This window comes from Trachurus japonicus, chromosome 1, assembly GCF_045865225.1.
Source record: "Trachurus japonicus isolate A0001 chromosome 1, Traja_1.0".
Classification (NCBI taxonomy): Eukaryota; Metazoa; Chordata; class Actinopteri; order Carangiformes; family Carangidae; genus Trachurus; species Trachurus japonicus.
Window position 1 is genome coordinate 39,313,580 of NC_140907.1, and position 15,358 is coordinate 39,328,937.

Below are 15,358 nucleotides of genomic sequence, written 5' to 3' on the forward strand. Positions count from 1 at the left end.
ACATGTTTTTCTATACTTTTCGGTACCAACATGTTGGTATCGTGACAACACTGTAGGAAACTAAAGAAGACGAAGGAGTGAGGGTGAGTCTGTGATGACCTCGTCCTCCTCCCTGCTCGTAACCGATGACGACGACGATGACAAACAGGAAGTGGAGTCAGTCTCTGAACTCTGTTTAACCCCCCGGTCGGTCGGTCGGTCGTCTCCTCCTCCTCTGATTGACTCAGTTGCCTTCAGGCTCCAGCTACAGACTCTGGAAACCTCAGCGCTCGGTTTAAAATGTTACCAAATAAAATATAAAACAACAAAACTGAACCAGCTGAGTTTAAAGTTTAACAGCAGCAGCTTCACGGCCGCAGGTCAAACCAACACTGGACAGAGAGAAACAAACGGTGACATGACGACGCTGAGGCCGGAGGTGGAGACAGTGGAAACTTCAGCCTGTGTGGAAATCAAACACACCCAGACAGCCGGTGACGAAACACAGGGTTTCATTGAACAAAGTCACCACGACGACCAACTCCCACTGGAGCGGAGGACATGTTCAATATCAGACCAATACGATCTGATCAATGAACTACTACTGATACTGATCAATCAATACCAAACAGAACAATAAACAACAACACAACCAGTAACCAAATGTCACGGTCCAAGCTGATTGGCTGAGCTGAGTGGGACCAGATCAAACCACAAACAGCTAAAACATCACAAGAGATTTTCATTTCTGAGCTCAACCAGACATTTAAACTGATTTTTTTTCCCATATTGAAGTGTCTAATTCTGTTTAAATATAACAAGTTTTGTATGTTGCGGTAAAAAAAAAAAAAAAGAAGGATCGTTGATTCGGTGGAAACCCGGCTTCACAGGCGGGGTTAGGGCACAGAGTAACTTGTGGTGCAACAGATCACAGCTGATCCGTGATCAGCACACAAGTGGTCCGCGGATCGATCAATTAAAAAAAAAAAAAGGTGTGTGTGTAGAGTGGGGACGCATACGCGCACCGTGGCAGCCGAATGAACGGGCAATTTAAAAAAAACTCTGCTTGTATATTTGAAGCTGCAGCTTTACCTTGTGCACAACAATAACTGCATGTTGTTTTATCAACATGTGTACTACTCTGAACGTTGCGACGCACCACGTTAATTTGCCTCATTAAAAACATTCGAACGTCAGTTTCCACCATCGAATGTTCTCATTTTGACTAACATTCGAATTGTATTCAAATAGCGAAGTTCGTTCTGACAGCCCTAATAGTGAGTGCTGAAAGATCTACAAGTACATTCCAAAAAAACCAAAGTGTCTTTTAAAATAGTGGTTCCTAACCTTTGTTGGTCAGTTTTTTTTTTTTTTTTAACTTTTCATTTAGCCTACTAGACATTTCAGGTGTATTTAATTTTTTTTTTTTATATATTCGGCCTTGCTTTTCACTCATTCCACCAAATACCGTATGTTGCTTTTTTTTTTGCAGTATCAGACCTGCTGATGGTTATTAGATAGTTATTAATTATGTGTAGTCGTCATGCTGGTCCCATCTTACACAACGATGTGTGTTGTCAATGAACAAGCAGCTCTACAGAACCAGGATGTAAGAAGCTGCTGCATGTTTAAACAGCATCTCCTTCATTCTCCTGGTAGTAATAGATTACATTTATATAGTGCTTTTCACCCAACACCCAAAGTGCTTTACAGCAACCATTATTCATTCACACCAGTGATAGTAAACTAGGTGTAGCCACAGCTGCCAATGTGCACCAAACCACCACCATCATTCATACACATCCACATGAGGAAAGGTGGGTAAGGTGTCTTGCCCAAGGACACTACGACAGAGACTGGGGCAGAGCGGGATTCGAACCGCCAACCCTCTGGTTACTGGACGACCCGCTCAACCGCCTAGCAGGCTGTTTAAAGCTGTACAGAAACGGCCGTTTGTCCTGTTTGTCGCGCTGAGTTGTCAATTCGAATTTGATTGGTCGTTATCGAGCGGGCGGGATATTCAAAGCTTGGGGCGAGACCGAGCTCCGTGTGTGTATCTCAGATGTTTGAATGACGGATTATGGATCCAATATCAGTGGCTGGTGAATCGTGTACAGGATGACGTATAATCTGTGCGCATTATCCAATGCGAAAAAAAAAACACCACACTTTCATCCATCCATCCATCCATTTTCATCCGCTTATCCGGAGTCGGGTCGCGGGGGCAGCAGTCGGAGCAGGGATCCCCAGACTTCCCTCTCCCCGGACACTTCCTCCAGCTCTTCCGGGGGGACCCCAAGGCGTTCCCAGGCCAGCCGAGTGACGTAGTCACTCCAGCGTGTCCTGGGTCTTCCTCTGGGCCTCCTCCCGGTGGGACATGCCCGGAACACCTCCCGAGGGAGGCGTCCGGGGGGCATCCTATACAGGTGCCCGAGCCACCTCAGCTGGCTCCTCTCGATGTGGAGGAGCAGCGGCTCTACTCCGAGCTCCTCCCGGGTGACAGAGCTCCTCACCCTATCTCTAAGGGAGCGCCCCGCCACCCTGCGGAGGAAACTCATTTCGGCCGCTTGTATCCGGGATCCCGTTCTTTCGGTCATGACCATAGGTGAGGGTGGGAACGTAGATCGACCGGTAAATCGAGAGCTTTGCCTTTCGGCTCAGCTCCTTCTTCACCACGACGGACCGATACAATGACCGCATTACTGCGGCCGCCGCACCGATCCGCCTGTCGATCTCGCGCTCCGTTCTCCCCTCACTCGTGAACAAGACCCCAAGATACTTAAACTCCTCCACCTGAGGCAGGAACTCTCCCTCGACCTGGAGGGTGCAAGCCACCTTTTTCCGGTCGAGAACCATGGCCTCGGACTTAGAGGTGCTGATTCTCATCCCAGCTGCTTCACACTCGGCTGCAAACCGCCCCAGTGCATGCTGAAGGTCATGGCCAGGGGCCAACAAGACCACATCAGCAGAGATGAAATCAAGTGGCTCCCGAACCGTACCCCCTCCGGCACTTGGCTGCGCCTAGAAATTCTGTCCATAAAAATAATGAACAGAACCGGTGACAAAGGGCAGCCCTGCCGGAGTCCAACACATACCGGGAACAGGTCTGACTTACTGCCGGCAATGCGAACCAAGCTCCTGCTCCGGTCATACAGGGACCGTACAGCCCTCAGCAGAGGGCCTCCGACCCCATACTCCCGGAGCACCTCCCACAGGATGCCACGTGGGACACGGTCGAAAGCCTTCTCCAAGTCCACAAAACACATGTGGACTGGTTGGGCAAACTCCCATGCACCCTCGAGCACCCTGCGGAGGGTGTAGAGCTGGTCCAGTGTTCCACGGCCAGGACGAAAACCGCATTGTTCCTCCTGAATCCGAGGTTCGACTATCGGCCGAATTCTCCTCTCCAGCACCCTGGAATAGACTTTCCCGGGAGGCTGAGGAGTGTGATCCCCGGTAGTTGGAGCACACCCTCCGGTCCCCCTTTTTGAAGAGAGGGACCACCACCCCGGTCTGCCAGTCCAGAGGCACTGTCCCGTGATGAGGCACTGTCCCCGACTGCCACGCGATGCTGCAAAGGCGTGTCAGCCACGACAGCCCTGCAACATCCAGAGACTTGAGGTACTCAGGGCGGATCTCATCCACCCCCGGTGCCTTGCCACTGAGGAGCTTCTGGACTACCTCAGTGACTTCAGCTTGGGTGATGAATGAATCAACCTCTGAGTCCTCAGCCTCTGCTTCCTCGACGGAAGGCGTGCCAGTGGGATTGAGGAGATCCTCGAAGTATTCCTTCCACCGTCCGACGATATCCCCAGTCGAGGTCAACAGCTCCCCTCCTCCACTGTAAACAGTGTTGGCGGAGCACTGCTTCCCCCTCCTGAGGTGCCGAATGGTTTGCCAGAATTTCCTCGAGGCCGACCGGTAGTCCTCCTCCATGGCCTCCCCGAACTTTTCCCAGACCCGAGTTTTTGCTTCCGTGACCGCCCGGGCTGCTGTCCGCTTGGCCTGCCAGTACCCGTCAGCTGCCTCGGGAGTCCCCCGAGCTAGCCAAGCTCGGTAGGACTCCTTCTTCAGCTTGACAGCATCCCTTACTTCCGGGGTCCACCACCAGGTTCGGGGATTACCGCCGCGACAAGCGCCGGAGACCTTACGGCCACAGCTCCGGACGGCCGCGTCAACAATGGAAGTGGAGAACATGGTCCATTCAGACTCAATGTCTCCGGCCTCCCTCGGAATCTGGTCAAAGCTCTCCTGGAGGTGGGAGTTGAAGACCTCCCTGACAGGGGATTCTGCCAGACGTTCCCAGCAGACCCTCACGATACGTTTGGGTCTGCCAAGTCTGACCAGCTTCTTCCCCTGCCAGCGGATCCAACTCACCACCAGGTGGTGATCAGTTGACAGCTCAGCCCCTCTCTTCACCCGAGTGTCCAAGACATACGGCCGGAGGTCAGATGACACAGCTACAAAGTCGATCATTGACCTCCGGCCTAGGGTGTCCTGGTGCCACGTGCACTGATGGACACCCTTATGCCTGAACATGGTGTTCGTTATGGACAAACTGTGGCTAGCACAGAAGTCCAATAACAAAACACCGCTCGGGTTCAGATCGGGGAGGCCGTTCCTCCCAATCACACCTCTCCAGGTAACACTGTCGCTGCCCACGTGGGCATTGAAGTCCCCCAGCAGAACGATGGAGTCCCCGGTTGGAGCACTTTCCAGCACCCCTCCCAGGGCCTCCAGGAAGGCCGGGTACTCTGCACTGCCGTTCGGCCCGTAGGCCGAGACAACAGTGAGAGACCTATCCCCGACCCGAAGGCGCAGGGAAATGACCCTCTCGTTCAGTGGGGAGAACTCCAACACATGGCGGCTGAGCTGGGGAGCTATGAGCAAGCCCACGCCAGCTCGCCGCCTCTCACCATGGGCAACTTCAGAGTGGAAGAGAGTCCAGCCTCTCTCAAGGAGTTGGGTTCCAGAGCCCAGGCTGTGCGTGGAGGTGAGCCCGACTATCTCTAGCCGGTACCTCTCAGCCTCCCGCACGAGCTCAGGCTCTTTCCCCCCCAGCGAGGTGCCATTCCATGTCCCTAAAGCCAGAGTCGTTGTCCGGGGATTGGGTCGCCGGGGCCCCCGCCCACGGCTGCCACCCAAAACACACGGCACCGACCCCTCATGGTCCTTCCTGCGGGTGGTGGGCCTACTGGAAGGCGGGCCCACGTCGCTCCTTTCATCCCGGATTTACTCAAAAATAGAATTTTGCACAGAGCCAGACCCAGAGTGGGCTCAAATTCAATTTTCTTTTCTGTACAGCTTTAACAGGTGGAGGTCGACCATGAACATCCTCCTCCAGAGTCTAGTAGGGCTGACCCGATTACCATATTTTGATAATCATAGCGTAAATAATGAATTATGGCAAACAAACACATGTCTCCAAAGTCAGGCAGGTTTCCAGGATGCCAAGTAGCCGACTCAATTTAATGTAACAGTTGCCGATGAGAACCGGTGTCAACAAAAACAATCGATCACGGACTTCATGATCGATTACCATGGCAACGAACGAAGCTTCGATTTTTGGGGGTTCAGCCTTACAGTCTAGTTAAACCTCTGTCATCCAGAGTCTGGAGGATGTTTCTCTTATTTAACTTTTATTTTAACAGGGTAGATCCATTGAGAGCGAGCTCTCTTTTTCAAGGATGCCCTGTAGCACACAGAGATCACAGAAGATCAAACATCAAAACAGCACAATCAAATACAGTTCTGAAAACAAGAGTAGTAAAATCACTAACTGAAGCGAGTGCACGTCTGAGTCTGAGCCCCCAATGCTGTGGTGAGAAGTAGGTTTTTGAAAGCCTCAAGTGAGATAAGTCTATTGATTTTCAGTGAGTTTTGTAATTTATTCCATCGGTGTGGGGCGTAGAAGGAGAAGGCAGTGTGTCCTCGTTCTGAGTCTGTGTGAGGGAGGTGGAGTCTGATGAGGGGCTGTCTGTCTGTGGTTTCCTCCTCTGGAACTCTGACCAGCTGGGCAGTCTGTCTCAGATCATCTGTCACTAACTTTTATCTTCACAGCGCCACTAGTGTCGTCACTCTGAGGAGAAACTCTCAGAGTGACGACACTAGTGGCGCTTTTCCACTACACTTTAACGGCACTGCTCAGCTCTACATGGCGCGGCTCGGCACTGCATGGCGCGGCATGGCTCGGCACTGCTCGGGACTAGATGGCGCGGCGTGGCTCGGCACTGCTCGGCACTGCATGGTGCGGCACAGCTTGGCACTACATGGCACTACATGGCGCGGCTCGGCACTGTATAGCGCGGCTCGGCATGGCGCGGCACTGCTCGGCACTACATGGCACAAAGGCTCTGCATGGCGCGGCGTGGCTCGGCACTGCTCGGCACTGTATGGCGCGGCTCGGCATGGCGCGGCACTGCTCGGCACTACATGGCACAAAGGCTCTGCATGGCGCGGCGTGGCTCGGCACTGCTCGGCTCTGCATGGCGCGGCACAGCTCCACATGGCGCGGCGCGGCTTGGCACAGCTCGGCTCTGCATGGCGCGGTACGGCTCGGCACAGCTCGGCTCTGCATGACGCGGCACGGCTCGGCACAGCTCGGCTCTGCATGGTGCGGCACGGCTCGGCACTGCTCGGCACTGCTCGGCACTAGATGGCGCGGCATGGCTCGTCACTGCTCCGCATGGCGTGGCACTGCTCGGCTCTGCATGGCGTGGCACGGCGCGGCACTGCTAGGCTCCGCATGGCGTGGCACGGCCCGGCACTGCTAGGCTCCGCATGGCGTGGCGCGGCTCAGTACTAAAAATGGTACCTGGTACTAGGGCTAGTGGAAAAGCAGTTTCCGGGCTCGTGGCTGTGAGCACCCAACTCAATAGGGTTTGAATGGAAAGTAGACGCCCAGAGCGCTGACAACGCGCCTGGTGGACACGGCCCCTAAGACTGTAGACCACTTACAACAGAATTCAAAATAGGCTGGGATAATAAATCAAAGGAAAAGTTTATCAAAAAAGAAATATTGCTCAACTCTCCAAAAACAAAAACTACAGTCTGTACAGACAGTCATGACATGTGCCTCAGCTCATTTGATTTTGTTTTTAAGACTTTATAAAGTCGTGAAAAGACTTTTTAATACTTTTTAAGGGTCTTAATTTTCCCAAAATTGATTTATCACCTTTTAATACTTTTCAAGACCCCGCGGATACCCTGTTTTTACCTTGAAACATTCAGTTTTCCTGTTTGTTGATTTTTCTCACATGAACCTGCAGCTTTAGCACTCAGTCGCATCTCTTTTAAAGTTGTGTTTTAATTCATTTTTCCAGCAGAGTTTGTTATATTTCCTGACCATTTAATCTCACACACAGCACGTGACTTATTAGTCGATGCTTCTTCTATAAAATCTAAAAAATATCTCTACACGCTGCTGGAGAAGAGACGACAGAACAGTCGACTTCCTCCGGCTTCCTGCTGCTGCTCTGGTTTTGCTTTGACGGGTGGAAACAGATGAGGAATTTCAAAATAAAGGCGCGTTCATGAGATGATAATATGTCTAGGGCTGCAACTAACGATTATTTTCATTATCGATTCATCTGTTGATTATTTAAACGATTAATCGATTAGTTGTTTGGTCAATAAAATGTTGAATAATATCAACCAGTGTTTCTCAAACCACCAGACGACATCGTCCTCAAATGTCTTGTTTTGTCCACAAACCAAAGAGAGACTCAGTTTATTGTCATAAAGGAACAAAGAAACCAGAAATATTCACATTGAAGAAGCTGGAATCAGAGAATCTGGACTTTTTTTCCTTTAAAAAACTACTCAAACTGATTATTAGATTATCAGAATATTTGACGATTAATAATCGATTATTGTTTGATTAATCGATTTATTGTTGCAGCTCTAAACATGTATCCCTCTCCTCTGTCGCCGTCGTCCCAGTGAATCTGTTTCATTAATGACTGAAAATACTTTTGTGTCGTCTTTGTGCTCGTGAACAGATGTTGGCAGCTGCAGATGTTGTTTTTCTCTCTCGTCCAATCAGCTGCCGCCTCTCTGTCTCTCACCTTGATCCACTGGTCGGTGGCGACGCCGCTCACGGTGACGGTGGTCTCGGGTCTGTCCAGCAGAACGTTGAGCTTGGTGCACTTTGGGTCCTCGCTGGTGCAGATGCTGATGGGAACCATCCAGCTGGGACAGTCTTCACCTGGACACACAGACAGTTCAATTCAATTCAAAAAACTTTATTCATCCCCAAGGGGACAGACAGAGGAGACAGTTCAGTCTGCTAAGTCCAGAGATAGTAAGAGTACAAATACTACTGGTCAAAATTTACTCTGTTACAAGTAAAAGTAGCTCAGTCAACATGTTACTCCAGTAAGAGTAAAAGAGTACTTGCTTTTAAAAGGTACTTAAGTATCCAAAAGTACATGCTTTTAAATGTACTTTAAGTCAAAGTCAGAGTAAATGTCTTATTCTCCACATCAATGAATGACTCTAATTGTTTCTAAATGAATGTAAGGAGCTTTTAACTCTTGTTAGTGAGAATGAACTCTTTGAAAGCAGCTGCACTGATGTGCTGCTTTTAGGGGTTAGGGTTTCCTTCACAGACAAACACAGCTTGTGTCCAATAGGATTTTAGAAAAAGACCTGAAAGTAACCAGTACTTTTCAGCCTTCCTACTAATTAACTCCAGTAAAAGTACTAATATTTGTCTTGGAAATGTATTCAAGTAAGAGTAATAAGTACCAAAGAAATCTAATACTGTTTCTAAAGCAGCGTGTGGTGGTCGGTGCTACTGACCGTTGTGTGGTCCACTGGCACAGAACTTCTTCTGAGACAACGTGAGGATGCGGTCGTCACCTTGCTGTAAACAACAACACCGTGGTCAGAGAGAAACAAACACACTGCAGAGTTACAACAACAACACTCCTCTCTCTTTTACAAACAGCAGAGACAACAGACGGCAGTCAGGTTGGACCATTACGGCAAAGGTCATAATCAAAATGACAAAAAAAAAATATTTTTCTCGGATTATATACACCGTCATTTTCGGACTATAGAGCACACCTGAATATAAGCCGCACCAGCTAAATTTTAAAGGTATAATATGTAGGAATTCCTCCCATCTAGTGTTCCGGTTGCATATCTGAACGTATTCTTGATGTTGCATTCAGGTGAAATGGGGCAGACGTCAGACAGACAACAGACGCTGCATGTAACAGGATAAACATGTTGTCATGGTGATGTGGTATTGTTTTACCGTCTTTCTCTGGTGGGGTAAAATGACATCCGGTTGGTTTGCCGACGGCCGTCTGCCTGACTGCACCTGAATGCAACACCAGTGCCTCCGTCCTTCCTCACACTACACAGTGGTGACAGTTTTAACAGGCCGTTTCCGTGGTTACCTACGGTCACGATGCAACATGGCCGCCTCGGTTCGGTGCGTCGCCCACTTCTGTATTTGTAACGACTTGTAACAACTCATTCTAAGGAACCAGAAAGCTTTCATTTGGATGCAGCTGAGATTCACCTTCAGTGAAATACGGATTTATGAAAGACAGATTTGATTTTTGCTAATAAAAAGCCAAATAAGTTACACACTGGCGCTTTAAAAGAAAATATAGGCCGCACTTAAATATAAGCTGCAGGTTTTCATGTTGTAACATGAGATATTTACACAGAAAGACAGTAGGGAACTGTTTAAGTCTGCTCGCTTTTCAGCTGTTTTGGTTATGCTCCTTTCAGCCATGTGCATTTGTGTAGGGAACTTTTTTACAACAAAGCCGGCTAAAAATCAATAAATGGAGCTGTGGATAATGTTACATAACATATACGATGTTATACGATACGATGTGTGTTTGTGTAGTTTTAACCATTATAAACAAAAGATTACAGGTTACGGAGCACGTTTGTGTGCGGCGACGAGAGCTGGGACACCGGGGCGGGCGGAAAAAAGTAGCGGTTTATAGTCCGGAAAGTACGGTAAGTTTTATGATCGTGTGAATCCAAAATCAAAATCATGACTCAGATTCTATGAATGGTCCAACCCGAGGACGGCTGAGTGTCCAGAGAGACGAACCTGCTCCTGGTCCACTACGATGATGGGGAAGCCCATCTGCTTGGTCCACGAGCCCATCACCGCGGCGATGGGTTTCCCACTGGCCTGTTCCAGACAGTCCCATAGGTCCTCTGTGGACAGACAGAGAGAGAGAGGACGAAACTAAACCAATCATCTTCCTTCAAAAACAAAAGTTATAAACAAGGCAAACCTAGAAGCAAGCAACCAATCAGTTCTTTATAAATAAATGAACTCAAATTCAAACACCTGGTGGACAGCCAACAACAAGCTGTCTGACTGTTTTTAGAAAATGTTCAATAAAAGACAAAGCCATTACAACTTAAGACAGGTGTGTATATTCAGAAAGACAAAAAGCAGAACCAACACTAAACTAAAAGTCCAGAGAATGACTTAAAAACATGTAGTAGGCTACAATAACCTAATTTAAACAAACATTCAGAAGTAGGAGGATCAATTCATGTAAGTTAGAGCAATGGACTGTGGTGCCTGCTGTGCTACATCCAGGCTTCCTACACATTTGAAATGTCAAAACTCCACTTTTTCCAGACTTGTCAGTAAAAAAAAATTATATTTATTTGTGACTTTTGAGTAATTACATGTGAATCATGTAAAAAAATTATGCAATTAATGGTTTGTTTTCATTATTCTGAATTTGAATGTGTATGCCACTATGTCACCAAATCATTTCCAGGAGATTGTAGCTAATCAAACCCAGATAAGTATTGAGATATGAGATAAATATAGTATTTCCATATACGAGTTTCCATTTTCCATACTCTTCCAGACCTGGAAATGTATAAAATCAAATAGTTTTCCATACAAACTTTTTCCTTTTTTTTTTTTTTGCTGATAAATGATTTTGCTTTATTTGCTGATAAAAGGAAACAGTAGATGCACAGTTTTTAATATAACCTGATTTATAATGGGGTAGGCAGAATAAACTAAGCTTCAGCCTAAACTTCTTCAGTCTAAATGTCTATTATACACTTAAATCAAAGTGAACAATAACTAACTGAATTGTGAATTTTCTGTTTTGTCACTTTCTTTTTTTACTCCTTTTTAGCCCTGGAATGGATGTGGCACCGCAAATCTCGTTGCACTTTGTTTGTTCCAATGACAATAAAGGCTATTTGAATTTAAATTTTTTTTTTTCTTAGACCCTGTCCGTCTCTCTGCTGTGTTTGTGTTGAGCTGTAATTTTCTACTGTATAATCAATGAGGAGCCGTGTCTAGAGTGAAATGGGTCCTTCATGAACTTTCTTACCTGTCGATGCGTTTTTGTGTTGGAACTTCAAAAGATAAGCGTTCATTCCTTTCCTAAAGTCCTGCAACAGAAGAACCAACGTTGATGAGATTATAAAAACTGTAAATGATGATGATGATGAAGATGGTGGTGATGATGACAGACGGCCACCGACCTCGTCTCCTATGTAGTTGTGCAACATGCGGATCACAGACGCTCCTTTGCTGTAGGAGATGGCGTCGAAGATCTCGTCGACCTCTGATGGATGACCGACGTTCACCTGGAGGAGAGAAGTCATGTGATCAGCTGCTGTTTCATCACTTCACCTACAGACCAGCGTTTCCTACTCACGTTTAGGGATGGCACAATTACTTGTTTTGACAATTAATCGCGGTATTAAACGCCACAATTAATTAATCGTAAAGATTCCTAAATACCGTCACTTTCCAAAAAACACGATGGTGGAACCTTTATCGGCAGATGTGGTGCAAAAATAAAGGTAAATGCTCAGATACTGGTCCATTTAACTAACGTAACATGAATTGGTAGGAATTTAAATGTTAGTGTGTCATTTTTAATAATAATTTTTTTTTTTTTAAAAGCAAAACAAAACAAAAAACGATTAAAATAAACGCAAATATTTGGTTAGATAACAATTTATGACCTGAAACATTTCCCCTGGGGGATTAAGAATTGGTCATATATTAATAGAGATACTTGAAACATTTTGCATAAATAATGAGCAGTGTAATTATATTTTGACTGTATTTGATTTTACACATTCATAGTGTTGTGAAATTAATTAGTGCATAATAATCGTGATAATCGTAGTACCGTGATTATTTCTCTGACAATAATCGTACCTAGAAAATTTATAATTGTGACATCCCTACTCACGTTTAACTTTTTAACATGAGTCAGCAGACACACACACACAGACACACTCTCTGACCTCTATGGGATGGCTGCTGTCCAGAGCGTCCAGGTCCAGAGCCCGGGTGTAGTCGGCCGAGACGAACTGGGTCCAGATGTCGTACTCTGGGAAGCAGTGGTCCACACACAGGTACTCGATCCACGACGCAAAGCCTTCGTTCAGCCACAGGTGGGTCCACCACTCCTACACACACACACACACACACACACACACACACACACACACACAACGAGATCAGGCATGTTTGTCGTCACGTCCAACTGCTGCAGCGAATCACAGCTCTCTCTGAGGGATTGTGGGTAATTTAACAGGGTTTATACAGGAATCTTGAAGTTAATTCTAAAACCTTTTTAAGACTTTTTCAAGACCTTCTCAATATTTTTTAACACCTCACCACCACTTCAAAGTGTAACCATTTACATCAGTGACACTTTTAACTGAACAGTTTTAGTTTGTGATAAAGACTCTAGACCACTATGATACAACAGAATTCAAAATAGGCTGGGATAATAAATAAAAGGCAAATTTGATCAAAAAACAAACCAAAAAAACATGGCTCCACTCAAAAAACAAAAACAACAATCTTCTTTTCTTTTTCATGAACCGGTTCATCTTTGTTTTTTAATAAAATTAATAAATTCACACACTTTCACAATGTTTTTTACAACTCAAACTCTTGGACAGCTAATTCAGAAAAAATACCTTCAAAATTTAAGACTTTATAAAGTCGTGAAAAGACTTTTTAATACTTTTTAAGGGTCTTAATTTTCCCAAAATTGATTTATCACCTTTTAATACTTTTCAAGACCCCGTGGATACCCTGTAATTTAAGGTGAGAGATGAATTGTAAACAGGGTTTTTTTTTCTTTCTCTCGCCGCCTTTAAACATTAAATCCAAGGACGGATCAAAGACCTTCAAGGCAGAGACTCACACCAAGGTTAATTACTACACACACACACACACTTTGCCCATTCACAAACATAAAATAAATACTTTACATTTCTATTTTTTTATTCTAAGAATATTTTAATGTCATGTTAATTTATGTCCGTTTAAAAAAAAACTCTGCAAGGTCTCGTTAATTAAATTTTTTCTCAATTTCACAAACTTCCAAGGTTTTCAAGGACCTGTGAGAACTCTGATCACCACGGCAACCTGTCTCCAGTCTCGTCTTGTTAACTGGATAAAACAGTCGACACCTGACTCCAGATATTGATGATGAGCTTCACTTAGCATCAATATACTGTTTATTCTACTGTTTATTCTAGATATGAACAGGTTGAGTTTATAACCTCAGGATATTTAAACGTCTCAGTTCCTGCTGCTTTAATCATCAGTTTTATTATGACATTTTATATTTGGTCCATATTCACCTCCTTGTCTGAGGTTTTTTTTATTTTTTATTTTGCATAATATTATAATCAAGCAAGCTAAATAATTAAAATCCAGCAGTAACCAGGATGTGCAGGCGATAAAGGAAATCTCACCTCAGGAACATGAATAAAACAAAACAAAACAAAACACAACAATCAAACATAGAAACATTAAATCAAGAAGCAAGAGGAACTCAGAAACCACACAAATAGACTTTCTACCATAACCTCATTTAAAAAAACATTCAAAAGTAGGATGATAGATTCATATAAGTTAGAGCAATGGACTGTGGTGCCTGCTGTGCTACATCCAGGCTTCCTACACAGTTGAAATGTCAAAACTCCACTTTTTCCAGAAAAAAAATCTATTTATTTGTGACATTTGAGTAATTAGATGTGTATCATGTAAATAAATTACGCAATAGTTCAATTAATAGTTAATCAAGCAAGCTAATAAAATAATAAAATAAAACAAAACACAACAATCAAACATAGAAACATCAAATCAAGAAGCAAGAGGAACTCAGAAACCACACAACTAGACTTGTGAGTGAGTGAGTGACAGCTGCTCTGCTCACCATGGTGACCAAGTTCCCGAACCACTGGTGTGCGAGCTCGTGTCCGACCACCAGCGCCACCCACTGTCTGGAGGACGAGCACGAGTTCTTGGGGTCGATGAGCAGAGCCGTCTCCCTGGAAACAGACGGAGACAGAGAGACAAAGAGACAAAGAGACAGTCAGTACGTTTACAGTCACAGCCAAGTCGTCTCGTTGGACTTCTGTCCTCGTCTCCGCTCACATGCAACAAGGAAACTTCACTTTTTAAAAAGCAGTTAAAAATACATCTCAACTTCTCTTGAATTTCCCGCTCTTTCCTCTCTCTCTTTCGCTCTCTCCATATCCCACATCCTCACTTTGTCTCTTTATGAGTTTAATTAATTAATTTTTTTGTACCTTATCTCTATTGTCTCTATTTGTTACCGAATTACTTTGCACTTCTTTATTATTTTCTCATTTCTGTTCATTTTGCTCATATAACATTGATTATCTATGCATTTTGTCTCTTTTTTTTCCTATGTTTATTTGTTAGCCATTGAAATTTGTCTTGTTGTAATTTGTTATAGGGGTGGAACCTATGTACAAGCCAACCGGCTTCGTAGAATCGCAATTTAAATCGAATCACCATCCAAAAAAATCGTAGAAGAATCGAATCGGGAGAAAAGCATATCGTCCCAGCCCTAAGTATCACCATGTAAAGGTTTAAGGTTATACATTAATTTACATTTGATCAAGTGACATTAGAGCAAAAATCAGCAGCAGGGGATCAAATATTTATTTTCCCCACTGTACAAATGACTGATCAGGTTTTTTTTTAATTAATTAATTAATTATCTGGGTGTTTGAGTGGGATTTGGAGAAATCCGGTATGAGTCGGACTAACACGTTTACACAAACTTCAGCTGCTGCTTCAACCATCACAGGGTCTCTGCAGGTTTCACCAGCTCAAATTTAAGACTTAATAAGACCATTATGGATGAAATTTAAGACCTATCATGACAAATAAAAAACGTACAAAAGAAATGCGGAGTCACAAGATTAAAAATTGATTGCAATATACTGTATAAGTTGCGTGTTAGGCTTGTTTGTAGTTGAAAATACATTCAATAAAGCACAATGAAGTGTGGCAGGAGCATTTTATTGAGCATTTGTGGTAGCGAGGGCTCCACCATAACATTTTTCCCAAGGA

General features: G+C 45.0%; 1 protein-coding gene across 1 annotated transcript in view; it reads right to left on the minus strand.

The window, feature by feature from the left end:
- Nucleotides 1-7,392: 7,392 nt before the first annotated feature.
- LOC146992581 (puromycin-sensitive aminopeptidase-like protein) overlaps nt 7,393-15,358 on the minus strand; it is a 33,445-nt gene continuing 25,479 nt past the window's right edge. Inside the window, exons 9-16 of the mRNA XM_085791011.1 lie at nt 14,190-14,304; nt 12,256-12,420; nt 11,479-11,583; nt 11,325-11,385; nt 10,061-10,170; nt 8,782-8,845; nt 7,970-8,185; nt 7,393-7,463 (exon numbers count right to left, since the gene is read on the minus strand). Coding sequence (XP_085647137.1) covers nt 7,393-7,463; nt 7,970-8,185; nt 8,782-8,845; nt 10,061-10,170; nt 11,325-11,385; nt 11,479-11,583; nt 12,256-12,420; nt 14,190-14,304 — 907 coding nt within the window. The remainder of the gene's footprint in view (nt 7,464-7,969; nt 8,186-8,781; nt 8,846-10,060; nt 10,171-11,324; nt 11,386-11,478; nt 11,584-12,255; nt 12,421-14,189; nt 14,305-15,358) is intronic.